The 13,762-nt window shown below is 37.1% G+C and overlaps 2 protein-coding genes across 2 annotated transcripts; both read right to left on the bottom strand.

Moving 5' to 3' along the window:
* Positions 1–1,221: 1,221 nt before the first annotated feature.
* Positions 1,222–3,932, bottom strand: rplp2 (ribosomal protein, large P2). The gene is made up of 5 exons (XM_020630721.3): positions 3,785–3,932; positions 1,909–2,032; positions 1,774–1,822; positions 1,593–1,688; positions 1,222–1,353 (listed from the first exon to the last, which is right to left on the bottom strand). The coding sequence occupies exons 2-5, from the start codon at positions 2,029–2,031 to the stop codon at positions 1,277–1,279; spliced, it is 345 nt and encodes a 114-aa protein (XP_020486377.1). The 5' UTR covers position 2,032; positions 3,785–3,932; the 3' UTR covers positions 1,222–1,276.
* Positions 3,933–4,943: 1,011 nt separating this feature from the next.
* On the bottom strand, positions 4,944–13,026 carry LOC109981768 (adenosine receptor A1-like). The gene is made up of 3 exons (XM_020630719.3): positions 10,606–13,026; positions 5,603–9,626; positions 4,944–5,471 (listed from the first exon to the last, which is right to left on the bottom strand). Exons 1-2 carry the CDS (start codon positions 10,959–10,961, stop codon positions 9,011–9,013), a joined length of 972 nt encoding a protein of 323 aa, XP_020486375.2. The 5' UTR covers positions 10,962–13,026; the 3' UTR covers positions 4,944–5,471; positions 5,603–9,010.
* Positions 13,027–13,762: the final 736 nt, after the last annotated feature.

Below are 13,762 nucleotides of genomic sequence, written 5' to 3'. Positions count from 1 at the left end.
TTACTCTCTTGGAAATGTTTTCTTGCTGCCATTATACTCAATGAAGGTCAATTAGACTGAAACATTGAAATGCACCTGTCATACACTCAGGTGTGCAGAGCTTTTTTTTTTTTTTTAACGCCATACTCTAAAGGAAACCAGAGGATCAATGGTGGCAGAACAGGGAGAGTAAGATAAAACACATAGCCCAATTTAGAGCCATAAGCAGAAATCCGATTACAATCAATGTTTAAGCATAAATAACCATCTTTCCATAAATAAGAATATATTTTTCTTTCTACTTTCAAATCCGTATTTTTACGTGTCTTTTACATAATTAAAGTGACATCTGTTGAACACTAAATGACTAAATCAATTCATGTGACCATCAAGATACAAGAAGCAGCTTGTGGAAAAGTTTTCCTGCAAACATTACTTAACAGCTTTGCCATATTCAGTGACTAAATAAAGTGGAAAGTTCTCAACGTAAGATAAACATTAAAAAAACAACAGATGAATTGTGATGTGACAGGTGACGCACATTTTTAATGAATAGCGCAGTTAGCCAGACTCCTGGCTACCGACCAGAAAAGTGCTACATCAGAGGACGTTTTCAACAGAAGAGGCTTGGCTCTTCAAAGGATGGAAATCAAAGTGACAGCTCTGCCTGTTGTTGTTCAGGTTCTTAGTAATCATTGATTTAAGCAAGGCTATTTCACTGCAAGAAACATTTCCATTTACTCTACCTGCTGTTTAAATGTTGGATTGTTTGTTTCACAAATGTATAAATAACCGATAAAAGACACATTGATGAGCAAATCAACTCTTTAACGACCTCATGTTTCAAAAGTTTAAATGTTCTCAGACAATACTGATGTAAAGGGAAACATGGCTTTGAAACATTGTAAAGTAGGCTCTCCATTTGTTTTGAATGTGGTTGTGCTGTGACCTGTGTTTTTAGCTGAATCATTACCTGTCCCTTTAAGCCAGAGCCATTATGTGGTTTCAGTTATCTGGCCAACAGCAGGACAGACCAACCACATGGGGTCCAGATTGCTTAATAATGACAGATTTCCCAGTCTGGTCTATTTTTAGCAGGCCACATACAAAAGCGTTATTTGTCATCAAAAGACAGAGTATTTCTAAGACAAGTAGCAGTAATGTCTTTGGGAAGAGTAACCTTTGCACAATCATAATCAGAGCCATTATAAACCAATGTTTAAAAAATGCACAAGGACAATGTTATGTGTGTAAACCTTTTACATTTTTATTGCTTTTTGAGCTCAGAGAAGGGAGATTAATCAAAGAGTCCGAAGCCCATATCCTCGTCTGACTCTTCTGATTCCTCCTTCTTCTCCTCCTTTTTCTCTTCCACTGTAAACGAGACAAATAAAGACAACAGTCTTACAACACAGATCTCAGGCTGAGTACTGAGCAGCACTGACATTAAAAAAGACAACTGAGTTTGAGCACTGCAGATTTTAAACGGCATCAAAGACATTCCTGATCGAATTGATCTGAAGTTAAAAAACGCATTTAAAACGTCAAACATCCAACAGACACTGAAAAGTGCAACTATCAACTTAGGTGAACAATGAGAGGTGAACACATACCAGCAGCAGGTGCGGCCCCAGCTCCAGCGGCCCCAGCAGCAGCGGCAGGAGCCGCCACAGCACCACCTGCTGGTACGGAGGCTAACTTAGAGAGGCCTGTGGAAAAAAGTCAAATACAAGTTTACAGCAGTACTCCTTAAGTTACAATATCTTCAACTCATGTTTACTGAGAGGCCCTTACCTGAGTTCATGACTTCATTGATGTCCTTTCCATTGAGCTCACTTGTGACCTGCAGAGAGATGCAACATGTAACTGAAGCCACAGAGCATTTACCATGCTTGTTTTTGTATAACATACCGTTTCTTATTGGCATACCTTGTTTAAGCGTTCGTCATCGGCCTCAATTCCTACGCTGCCCAAGATGGCCTTGATGTCCTTTGCAGAGGGGCTGGCGTTTCCACCGAGCACAGCCAGGAGGTAAGCGGCCACGTAACGCATTCTGTAGTGACAGGACGGGCAGATTATTACAGTTGAACAATTTGAGCGAAATTAAATAATTGTATGAAAGGGCTTCATTTGTTTATGTTAAACAGTTTATTCCAGCAGTTAAATCTAAAATCAGCAACTACTCTGGTAACTGATTTGAAGTTGAAAAACATTCACTGCTTTTTGTTGTTATTCTCATCTTAATGAAGCTAAATAGGATTTCCTGCTTCTGTCCAGTCACATATCCTGAAATCAAATGTTCAGCATTCTCAGTACAGTTGGTTGGACGTCAATGTGGGTAGTAGTAAATTATGAAGGACCACTGCTTAACTGATGAAATAATGAATTGATGAAGTCATGTAAAAAGAAAATTGCCAAGAAATTGCTTACATCACTTATTTTTTTACTAAATAGTTAAAATAGCGTGTTGCTTTAATTCTTAAGGGATGATCTGATTTCTAAACGCACAAACATAGCAATGAACGCTCAGCTCAATTTTCCAAGCTTAAGTACACTTAAAATATACATATTCAGAACAAATTATGACGTTTAGCTTATCAGCTGATTATTCGATGAAGATTTTGTGAAAGCAGCCAATATCTTGTAATGAAAACTGAATTATTAAATGCAGACTCTCAGCTGTGAACTTTTGTTGTTTTTACTTCCTTCCATTTGCCGTGCACCTTAACAGCCTCTGCTCTATCTGCTCTCATGCACTACATCACTTTATTCTATCCTTTCTATATCAGTATTCATCCAGTCTGGTTACTTTATTCCTGTTGTTTCTTATCCATCATTGCACTTCAGTCACTTTATTTATCTCATATTTACCTTTACAGTTATATTGTATATATTAGTTCTGTTGTTCCATTATTCACCATGCACCTTAATAACTTATCATTTAGTATTTGCCTACTAGCACATAGCTCTGTATATATATATTTATTTCTCGTTTACTGCACATAGTTCTGTTTACATCTGATAGTCCGATCACTGTCCACTTATATCTACTCTTTTATATTTTGTATTTTTAAGTTTAAGCTTTAAGTTGTATTTAAATTGACACTTTAGGTTAAAATGTTTTGCATTTGCACTGTTGTTAATTTTGTGCCTTTGAAGTGCCCCCCGGGGACAAATAAAGTTTTTGGGAATTTGAATTTGAGTTTGAATTTTCCTTTTCTTAAAAAACTTTCCCCCCTGATACTGGTTCAGTGCTCCACGTCACCACTAGGAGGCAGTAATGGTCGGAGTGGTGTCACAGGTGACGGGTCTATTTTTACCTACAGCTATCATATAACGACAAAATTCTGTGCATGAAGGAAAAGTTGGAAAAGGACAAAACAAATCGCAGTTATAGGAAAACTGTTTACCCGACAAGGTTTTGTGGGTCATTATTTAAAACTGAGTGTTTGAACTGTAGCTGTCAAAAACAACCAACCTCACCCGGAGGAGTCAACAAAAACATAAATGCCGCGGTGCAGCGTTTATTTAACAGAGGTTTTTGTTGTACATGATACAGTGATACAGCCTGCTACTTATATGCATACTGCCTCAACAGTGAGGGTTATATGCATGTGTTGTTTGAGCTGACAAAGCATGGCGCCTCGTTTTACAACCTGTCCTCCATTTGTGACGCAGGAGGCTTTTTACTATCATCAACACCACATCATTATAGTCATCAAAAGCAACCTTTCGCCTATAACTCTCATGGTGAGGCATCACTTTAAAAACATAAACAGTTTTAATAACTTAAAATCTCACTTACTTTTAAGTCTAAAGAGACACGAAACGTCGGTCACGCTAAGAAATCCGGAAGAGAGACGGAGGCTGTACCGGAAGTGGTAGAGCAAAGGAATGCGTCGATGTCATTGGCCCACCGGATGACCGACGTAAACGTCGTCATTCGAAAAGAAAGACATCAGATTAATTCGGATTAATTCCATTAACCTAATTAATTTATATATTTAGAAGGCTATTTAAAGAGCACAACATTTAGATAAATGTGCAAGGTTTATTTTTTATTTTTTACTCTTAATTATTTATCATTATAAGAAATTTCCAAAGATGACAGGCTGTACAAACTATATGACTTTATAAAAAAGTAAGCCTATTTTAAGTTAGCCAAATTTGTTCCTACTAATTCTCCTCCCATACATTTCTATTCTTTCTCATTTCAAATAACAATAAAGTATTTACTTGAATTTTCCAAATAACGTTTTTTAGGAAATTGTAAAGAAGGCTGTATTCAACAACATCTTGCAGAATTACATCTGCAGGTCATGATTCTTTCCCATTAACAATACAATCTACCAAAAATATTAAGGCCACGAGCCGAAACGCGTTGGTCTAAATTGTTAATTAAGTTGATCTTCTTACTACAAGTGTTGCTGGAGCATTTTGCTCTCAACTGTTACAGCAGACAGAATAATTTTTAACTTTTACAAAAATAAAGATAGTAACATCTCAATAAAAAAGGATCTCAGTTATACACAGAAATCCTGCAACCACAGGCATTTGGAAACATTTAGAAATTGTATCAAATTATGATTAAAAATATACATCTTGATAAAAGTAATTAGGCAGCAGAATTTAAGCAAACAGCTTTTCTACGCTGGTCAATAGAAGTCCTCACAACTGAGTTAATAAATCTATTTCAATGCACATAAGGTGAAAAGTCAAAGAGGCATGTCAGTGTGATTCTTAACTAGTACCCTACAGGGATAAAGAAACCACTAGATTAGAGACTTAACTTGATAAATTTCACTCCTTGAAACCATACTCCCCCTAAAATTTGAAAAAAAACTATCAATATAAAATATTCTGCGGTTGTCTTTTAACCAGTTAAAAAATGACTTTGCACAATACATTCTGCAGTCGTATTATCCTGACCACAACATACACAAAAGAGCACATTGATCAGAGGATGATGCTACACATTTTAATAGTAATGCCGTAACAGAACAATGATATGAATGCATCTCTAGTTATGATGTAATTAATGTGTTGATTGTTCCATGGACATTTGTTATTACATACTATAAGTGCCTCAAACAACAGAACACTGAAATAAAATGCAATAAACTGTCTAATAACAAGCTACAATTCAGCCAACTCCTCCTGTCTCTCCTGGGTGAAGAGCCAGTCAAACAGGAAGACAACAGAATCTGACACAAACTCTGCAATCTTGTTCACGTTTGTCACATACCACATTTTATAGCCAAACTCTCCCAGTAACATCAGAATAAAAATGACCATGACCCCGAGGAAGAAGCGATCCACGTAAAAGGTCATTTTTTCCCTGAATGTCCACTGCTGCCATGGCAGCGCACGGCGAGCCTCAATTATTTTACTGATGTGTATCAAGGCTTTTTCTTTCTCATCCATGTCGTCTTCTGGAGACTCCTGGTCATGTCCTGTTTGGTCCGTGTCAGACATTTTGGAGTGGTTTGATGCTGTAAATAATTTTTTTGTTTTAGTATTTTAGAAAACATTTAAATGATAACAAGTTGAAGAAGTACTAAGAAGGCCTCATAGGAGGCCTCCCAAAGTCTGCTGATTTCCCATGAAGTTGAAGGGTCCTTACCTTAAAGAAGATGAGACCAGGATGAAAATAGGATGCACACATAAACTGTAGACTCCTGGGTGTTTGTCTCTTCACTTACACCATGCTTGTGCCTTTTTCAGCAGTGAGCAGACCTCCAGCCAGAGGAGTGTGTAGTGCAATGACTGTATGTGTCACGATGGATATTGAGTATCTCATAAGACGAGGATTAGGCCACACTCAGCAGTTTCAAATCCCTCGACAAGGATTAAGGTGACAGATGGTAAAATACTCATAGACTGGTTTGTTGGGGAGGGACAGAGCCTTACAAAGAGAGGGGCAGGTTTCAGACAAAGATATGTTAGGTGGCCACAGCATATACCTGACAGGTGAATGTGCAAAAATCTGAGCTAAATGAGCATCTCTGCATACATAAGAAAACATAATCCGCATAGCTAACGCAAATCATGAGCCATATAAAGACACTTTTCTTTTTTCTGGTGTATTCGTCTCTCTGAGTGGAGGTAATGTGGCATGGAGACAAACGATGCAGAAATCAAAGTGATGACAAAGCAGAATTACACTGCTTTAGAGTTGGAATAAATCACTGCAGCGTACTGTAATGCTCTGGGGTTAATTTACTGAAATGCTTATGAGCCTCTCTGCAGCTACTGAAATATGGCTTAAACCAGCTGAATTAGCTGAAGAAAGGGCCTGCATCCCGTGATAAAAGAGTAATAGCTGCTTTGCTTGGATTTTGTTTGTTACATCTGGTTTAGTGACTGTGTTGTTAATTTGCATTCCAGGAAAAGTCTTCTCACTTCTCTGTACAGTATGTTGGATGGATTTTGTGGAAACATAAAAGTCCAGAACAATCTATTGATTTAAGTGATTTGGTTTGGTTCACACGAACATCCAATGTGCAACCATTATTTTATTGTTGGATTGAAGGGTCATCAGCCCCGTAGACAAGCTAGTAGGGCCTCCTGTACCTACAAGAAGGTTCAGAAAGCCATTATTAACTATTTACATAGTTAATTACCAGCACAAATTCAAAGCTACTCCAGATCCATCTCAATAATCTAAACCACCACTAAAACTGGAACGTTTTGCGGGGTAACGAGTTAATTTCAGGTAGGACTGCTTAATAGGAGACTTTTTAAAACTGATTATTTTCTAAATAAATGAAAAAAAAACTGTAAAGTAGCTCTAGGGTTGTATGACATGAGTGTTGACATGAGCCTATCACTTAACAATTTCAATTGTGAAATATTATTTTGGATCTTCCTGTGGCGCTGGCACAAAGTTCCTGCAGACGTCTTAAGCAGTGATAACAATGACAACTGGTGCAATGTATGCAATTCAGACTTGTGCTAAATCCAGCCTTATATTCAGCCATATCATCACGGCAGTGAAGGGCAAGTGTGGGTTGTTTTGTTTTCCACAACTTTGATCCACATTTAAACATCTCAACAATCTAATGATTTTCATTTAAACTTTGAACAGACCTTTATGGAGCTCAGAGGAGGAGTCTTAACTTCCTTAATCCCCTAGATTTACCACCAACAAGTCAAAGCTGGAACCCCCAGGAAGAATAGTTGTTACTGTGGAACAACTATTGGGGATCCAATTAATGTAATAATAAAATATTACATAATAGAATATACATACATAATAAAGTAAATGAATAAATATAGCTAACTCTTACTAGAAAAATAAAATATTGAATCATATCCAGCATGGATTGACAAACCTTCATCTCTCTCATATTTTGGCTTGTAATCTACGCCGATAACAAGTACACACTTTTAAAAAAACATTTGAATTCTCTTTTTATTAAAGGGTTTTTTAATTAAAAACAAAAACAAGCAATGAGAAAAAAAAGAAAAGAAAAAACTCCAAACATAGATTATTCAGAAGCTATATGTTCTCAGGCCTGCCTGCAAATTCCCACTCCCCCGAACATGTTCCCAGTCTCAACATTTACACATATACATACATATCAAATCATAATAATTAAGTAAACATCCTTAGAGACTATATGGGCTCCACGCAGCCCTCTTCTTCAGTAATATCACAACCTAAATCTGTACTCCACAGTCTCCTTGTTACCTGAAAGTTTGATGTTATTTTAACAATGAATTCTTTATAGATTCCAGTTGTGTTTATTTTAGATTGATCTTGTCCTGATAAACATTTGTTCAAATGTGTTGCCAACATGTGTTACTATTATGAGGGCTATGACTGCACTTCTTAATAGGAAATATTTCCACCATGGTAATTGGGCAGGAGAGATATCTTCATTCAGATCAGATCCATATATGATTTGACATCTGTGTATAAATCAGCCACTATAGAAACGTCACTTCTATGCAACTCATTTCATTAGATTTACTTCTTAGCTATATTTTAAAAAAGGATTATCACAAATTGGTACCCAGGATACTGTAATACCGCTTCCCTGGTAATTTTTATGAATCTTCCTCCAGATGTTGTACATTAAACTCAGACAGGGATGTCGTTCTACTGCACCTTGCTGTTTGATATGTATAGCACCTTTCAACTGAGCAAAAAATAAATTTTTAAAATGAGGAATTTGATTGTCAGTTATCAACAAGTCTGATTAGCCACCATCGCCATGCGGCTTATTCAGATGGATGGATGTGTGTTTAAATGTGTGAATGTCCCAAAAGCTCTTTGAGTTGTCCCATGACCAGAGATGCACGGCTTTTTTAAATAGCTAAATGGTTGTAAAGGTGAAATATGAACTACAACATAAATATACTGAATGAAGAAGCTTTGTAGCTTTATTCTGGTGAATTTATGCAACAAACCTTTGAACATGAAATGTTTCTTGATAACTTCACGTTGAAATACATATAATAAAATTCAATATGAATCAATTAAAGAAGCATTCAGTTAAAACTAAATAATGCAGGCTGATGGTGGTAGTCCAACTGAGACAGGGGCACCCCTGCATCACACAATGACTGAAGTAAAAAAAGAAAAAAAAAGATAATATATTTAGAAAGAAAGAGGGGGAGGAAAGGGGAAAGAATATATAGGAGGAGAAGGAAAAAATAATAATAATAAAGAAAAGAAAAGAAAAATGGAATGAAGGAAAGAAGAAGGACAAAAATAGGAATAGGGGTATAGAGGAAGGGAAAGGAAAGGAAGGGAGGAAGGAAAAAGGGGGGGGAATACAAGCATACACTCGAATTACACACACACACACACACACACACACACACACACACACATACACAAGCAGGGCCCTTCAACACCCTCCTACATACTTTTGCTCTTGTCATATCCCTCACTTGTCTTGTATTGTTCTGCATCACCTAATTAAAAAAAAAAAGGATTAAATTAAGTGCTTTATTTGCTTGTTAATCGGTAAATATTCCAAATATCATTGGATTAATCTCACTGTACACCATTTAGACTTTGTTACATATCCGTCTTCTCCAGGGCTGGTATGCTGCTCCTCAGAGTTGGTTCTGTGGGTTTACATAACATGCAACGTCGAGTGATCTGGAGCAGCGTGACACGGAAACGCTTTATCCTGAATGCATACACCATTGGGTTGAGTGCTGAGTTCACATGGGACATAAAAATCCCAACATAAAAGGCAATCTTGGGTACCTTACAGTCCCGGCGGAAGAAGGTGATGCAGTTCATGATGTGTATCGGCAGCCAACACACAGCAAAGAGGAAGACCACCAAGGCCAGAGATTTGGCCAGCTTCAGCTCCTTCTGATAGTACCTGTCGCCATCACACGTCGCCTCAGCTCGCCGGTTTAGCTGTCGTCGGATCACCCTGAAGATCTCTGCATAAAGAGCAATCATTACGGACAGCGGTACCACCACCCAGCCAAAGAAGTTGAAGTAAACCATGTAGTCCATCCTCATGACGGTGGTGAAATTACAGATGATGCTGCTGGAGTTTCTATGAGCATCATGGTTATTCCACCCAATCATTGGAACCAATCCAGTCAGAAACGAGAGGATCCAACACAGGCAAACTGCAACATACGCCCTCCTTTCGGTCACGATGGTGCTGTACCTGAGCAGGGATGAAAAAAAAAAAACGTTTTTAACCTTAATAATCCTGCATGATAATTTCTTTGAACAAACGGCAGTCTATTGGTTACTGTTCAAAGAGGCTTTTCCAAGAGCCACTTTTTCTTTTTCACATCAGATCCAACTGATAAACAAAAAGTAGAACGAGGCAACTGCCAAAATGCCTCAACAAACGGTGCCTTTGTCAGTCAGCAGACAGGCACATTTTAATTTGTTTAAAAGCTTCCGATGTCCAGTGCATTGATTTGCATTAAACCAGGCAAAGATATATGGCGCCATGTCAGACATCAGCTCAGAGAAGTACCTGGTCTGGATTGACTGGTGCACACTTAGCTCTCTGATGCTAAATAAAATAAAATAAGAGGAATAAAGAAGTAATATAAGAGACTATTGGTGCTTCTGACCCCAGTTTGTTCTGCAGCTCAGTAAATTGTGCAACTACGAAGGTATCATTATTAGATAAGATGAGGTTTTGCTGATTGAATTTAGTGAATGTTGCAAGCATTTAAGATCTGAGAGCTGAGATAATTTTAACTTTTAGTCATATCGGTCATACTTCCTGGCTGAACAGGACCCGATACCATTTACTGGAACAAGTAATCTCCTGTGAAATCAGGCTGATCATAATGTGCACTTATCCTATTTTAGAGAATTTTACTTTTTGGGGGGTAAAAACAGTTTGGATCAGAGTTTTATTGTTGAAATATCGGTGCAGTTGACTGGAGGAAACTACAACTAGTAGGGGAATGTGCTGACACTTCCTTTTGCTCCTCACTTTAGATATTTTATTTACCATAAGCAGACAACCACATGAAAAATTACTTTAAGGATACTGCAATATTTTCCTAAACAGAGCAAATGTAACATAAACCATGACAATAATATCAAAACGTATCTCTTCTTTTTGTTTAAATCACACTTTTAAGACCACTGATGAAATTGATTTAACAACATTTCCTTACCTGATAGGAATCTTGACTCTCAGGTATCGGTCAATGGCGATTGCCAGAAGGGAGAGGATGGAGCTCTGGGTGATGATGAGCAGCAGGCAGGAGAGGAAGAGGCAGGTGTAGAATTGAGTGTTAAATCCCATGCTAATTATGATGGCCAGAGGGATGACCAGAATGCCGACAGCAATGTCAGCCACAGCAAGAGACACGATGAAGCAGAATGTGGTGTCTCGGAGAGCCCGGTTCACGCACACAACCAGCACCACCAGCACATTCCCCAGCACAGAGGCCAGGGCGATGGCGGTCTCTATGGAGATGTACACCAGGTCCACATGCTCCCGAGGTTTGATACCAGGAGAGGACGACATTTTTATGCTTCACAAATCTTGCTTACCTTTACACAGACTGTAAATTGGTTGTTGGAACTTCAATCTCCACCTTTTGTAGAAAAAAACATCTTCCACTAGATATGTTCTCTAGCTGAAAGAAGTTGATTATACCTCTGCCATATTTTCACAGTGAGTGCTCCTTGTCGGAGAGTTCATCCTCCATACTTTGTTCATGCTCTGCGCAGGACAGGGTACTAAAGCATCACTACTCATCTACATCCTCTTTCTGCTCTCTTACTCACTCGCTCTCTCACTACTCTGTATAAAAAAGAGAGTCATAAAAAAAACAAGGGGTGGGACTTTGCTTTCTGCGGCTCACTGCAGCATCAGTTTTGCAGAATGCATTTCTGATAAGCGTGTTGGATGAACCAAGCCCTCAGATGGAGAAAAATGTGATGCAGCACTGGTTTTATCTTACTGTCTATTAATGTAAACATGTTTAAAATGCAATCCCATGTTTTTAACCAATACAGTTGAGTTTACACAGGATGTCTATCAGCGTTTGCTCCATGCTTTTGTTGCTACAAAAAACACATTATATAGGCTAAATAAACTTCTTCCTGGTACCTTATGTTTGGCTATCAGAAATGTTTTTTTTATTAGGTGACTACTATGTGGCAACCTAATCTTAAAGACCTTGAACCCTCTCCTAACAGCTCCTTTTCATTGTTCACTTTTTCATGTCATTTTTACACATTTCAAATTAATTTAACAAACATTTTAACAACATTTCAGTTAGAGACATTTAGAGGATCCTGTGGCTGTTTTCTACGACGGAGGATTAGGGCCATGTTAAAAAATATATATTTTTTAAATTTCAAGATTAAACTCGTTAATTTGCAAGATTAATTTACGGTCTATGGATTAAAGTTGTTAATTTACGAGAATAATCTCGTAAATTAACGAGTTCGAGACCACCCTGCATGAAAATGATGAAAGTAGAAAATGATGAAAGTAGAGTCTTTTCTTCTTTAGACAACTTCCTCCAAGTCAGTGTGGTTCTTTCTTCGTAAAAGCCACAGTTTCTTGCAGTATCTTTTCAGGTTCCTGATATTTTATGACAATGTGAAGATGATGATGTGCTAAAAGCATCATAGTTTCATATCTGCATAAGTAAAGCCCCAACACAACTATTTGTGTCTGTTATCAGTCTGCCTTGTTAAAGTGTCTCATGTGCAGAGCCAGTTTGTGTCCTGTTCATCATTTTACAGATAAACTAGGTCTTACAAGTTGAAGTGAAAACTTCTCTTGAACTCACTGTTTTTTTTACTAACTACACATTTCCTTATTAGTGAAACCTTTACTAAAGTATTGCAAGATGCTCCATATTTGTCATTTGAGAACAGGCTGGTCTCACAACTAGTTAATTTACGAGATTATTCTCGTAAATTTACGACTTATTTCTCGAAATATATATATATTTTTTTCTTTTTAACGTGGCCCTAATCCTCCTCCGTAGTTTTCCCCTATTGACAAAGACAAGATAGGCTAATTCATTTGCTTCCAGTCTCCATTTGGCAGAAAAAAACTGAGACCCTCCAATACCCTCTGTTGGGAAAAAATAGAGCTATGGATTAAGAACAAGTCTATTTTATGGAGTTTTAAAAGCTGACTTTTAATTAGGCTAAATATAATTTCCTTAATGTTAGCTTAATGTATTTAGCCTACCTAATGACACCCCAGTTACAGCTGTGATGATGACCTTTGAACTTGAACTTGTTTTTTTTGTAATTTTATCGGAAGGCTTGTGTGACACCATCCCGTACTCTGATTGTATTCAAGGAGTAGGCTAATATAAGTGTGTCAACTAACTTTAATGAAATAGGCTACAATAACTTTGTACTTATTAGCTGATTATGGACCGCGTTACTTTTGCCGTGGATAAGAAACAAGTGAGAGAAGATTATGATGACGGTGAGGCTCACTAACTCCAGCACGATGAGGATGCTAACACAGTGGAGACATTGGGATGCCCGACATTAGGATGACTGAGGACTACGAAGAAGACGGAGAAGAAGAGGAAACTCTGAAGGAGTTGCATAAATAGCCTACTGTAAGTGAGCGTCGTGAGTTAAGCTGCACGCTTGTTTTGTGTGTTTTGTGCCACGGGCTAATAACGATATGCTACTAGTTATGAGGCGCCGATTGTAAAGTTGCGCACACTGCAAATAACAACAACATTTCTCCACATTTAGCCCTAAAACATCACTTTTTATTCACATTTAGAGAAATATTTGTGAACTTTGTCATAATTACTTTTGTGAATAAAAATGTAAGATAATTTCATTGGCAAATATAAATGTTAAATATTATATCTAAATGTTGAATGTTTTATCGAAATGTTAAATGTTATATATAAATGTTAAAAATACATGTCCTGATTCTGAATATTTAGCTATGTTTCTAAACATTTAGTTTACATTCTAAATGCAACGATTTCTATTATATTAATATTTAGAGTCTTAGCTAAATATTTAGAAGTCGTTGCTAAATATTTAGTTTCTATTCTATATATTTAGCTGTGATTATAAATATTTACAATCTTAGCTACATATATAGAATGTAAACTAAATGTTTAGAAACATAGCTAAATATTTTGAATCAGGACATATATTTTTAACATTTAGATAAAACATTCAACATTTAGATATAATATTTAACATTTATATTTGCCAATGAAATTATCTTACATTTTTATTCACAAAAGTAATTATGACAAAGTTCACAAATATTTCTCTAAATGTGAATAAAAAGTTTTGTTTTAGGGCTAAATGTGGAGA

This window comes from Labrus bergylta, chromosome 5 (genome assembly GCF_963930695.1).
Source record: "Labrus bergylta chromosome 5, fLabBer1.1, whole genome shotgun sequence".
NCBI lineage: Eukaryota > Metazoa > Chordata > Actinopteri > Labriformes > Labridae > Labrus > Labrus bergylta.
The sequence above is the reverse complement of the archived record's forward strand: the minus strand, read 5'-3'. Positions and strand labels throughout refer to the sequence as shown.

What these genes read in the sequence shown, in the direction of transcription:
- rplp2 (XM_020630721.3), bottom strand. Translation starts at nt 2,031, where the DNA reads ATGCGTTACGTGGCCGCTTACCTCCTGGCTGTGCTCGGTGGAAACGCC. An exon ending in ATGACGAACGCTTAAACAAG is followed by an intron (nt 1,823 to 1,908) that starts GTATGCCAATAA and finishes ATCTCTCTGCAG; the next exon opens with GTCACAAGTGAGCTCAATGG. An exon ending in TGGGGCCGCACCTGCTGCTG is followed by an intron (nt 1,354 to 1,592) that starts GTATGTGTTCAC and finishes TCTCGTTTACAG; the next exon opens with TGGAAGAGAAAAAGGAGGAG.
- LOC109981768 (XM_020630719.3), bottom strand. Translation starts at nt 10,961, where the DNA reads ATGTCGTCCTCTCCTGGTATCAAACCTCGGGAGCATGTGGACCTGGTG. An exon ending in AGAGTCAAGATTCCTATCAG is followed by an intron (nt 9,627 to 10,605) that starts GTAAGGAAATGT and finishes ATCCCTGCTCAG; the next exon opens with GTACAGCACCATCGTGACCG.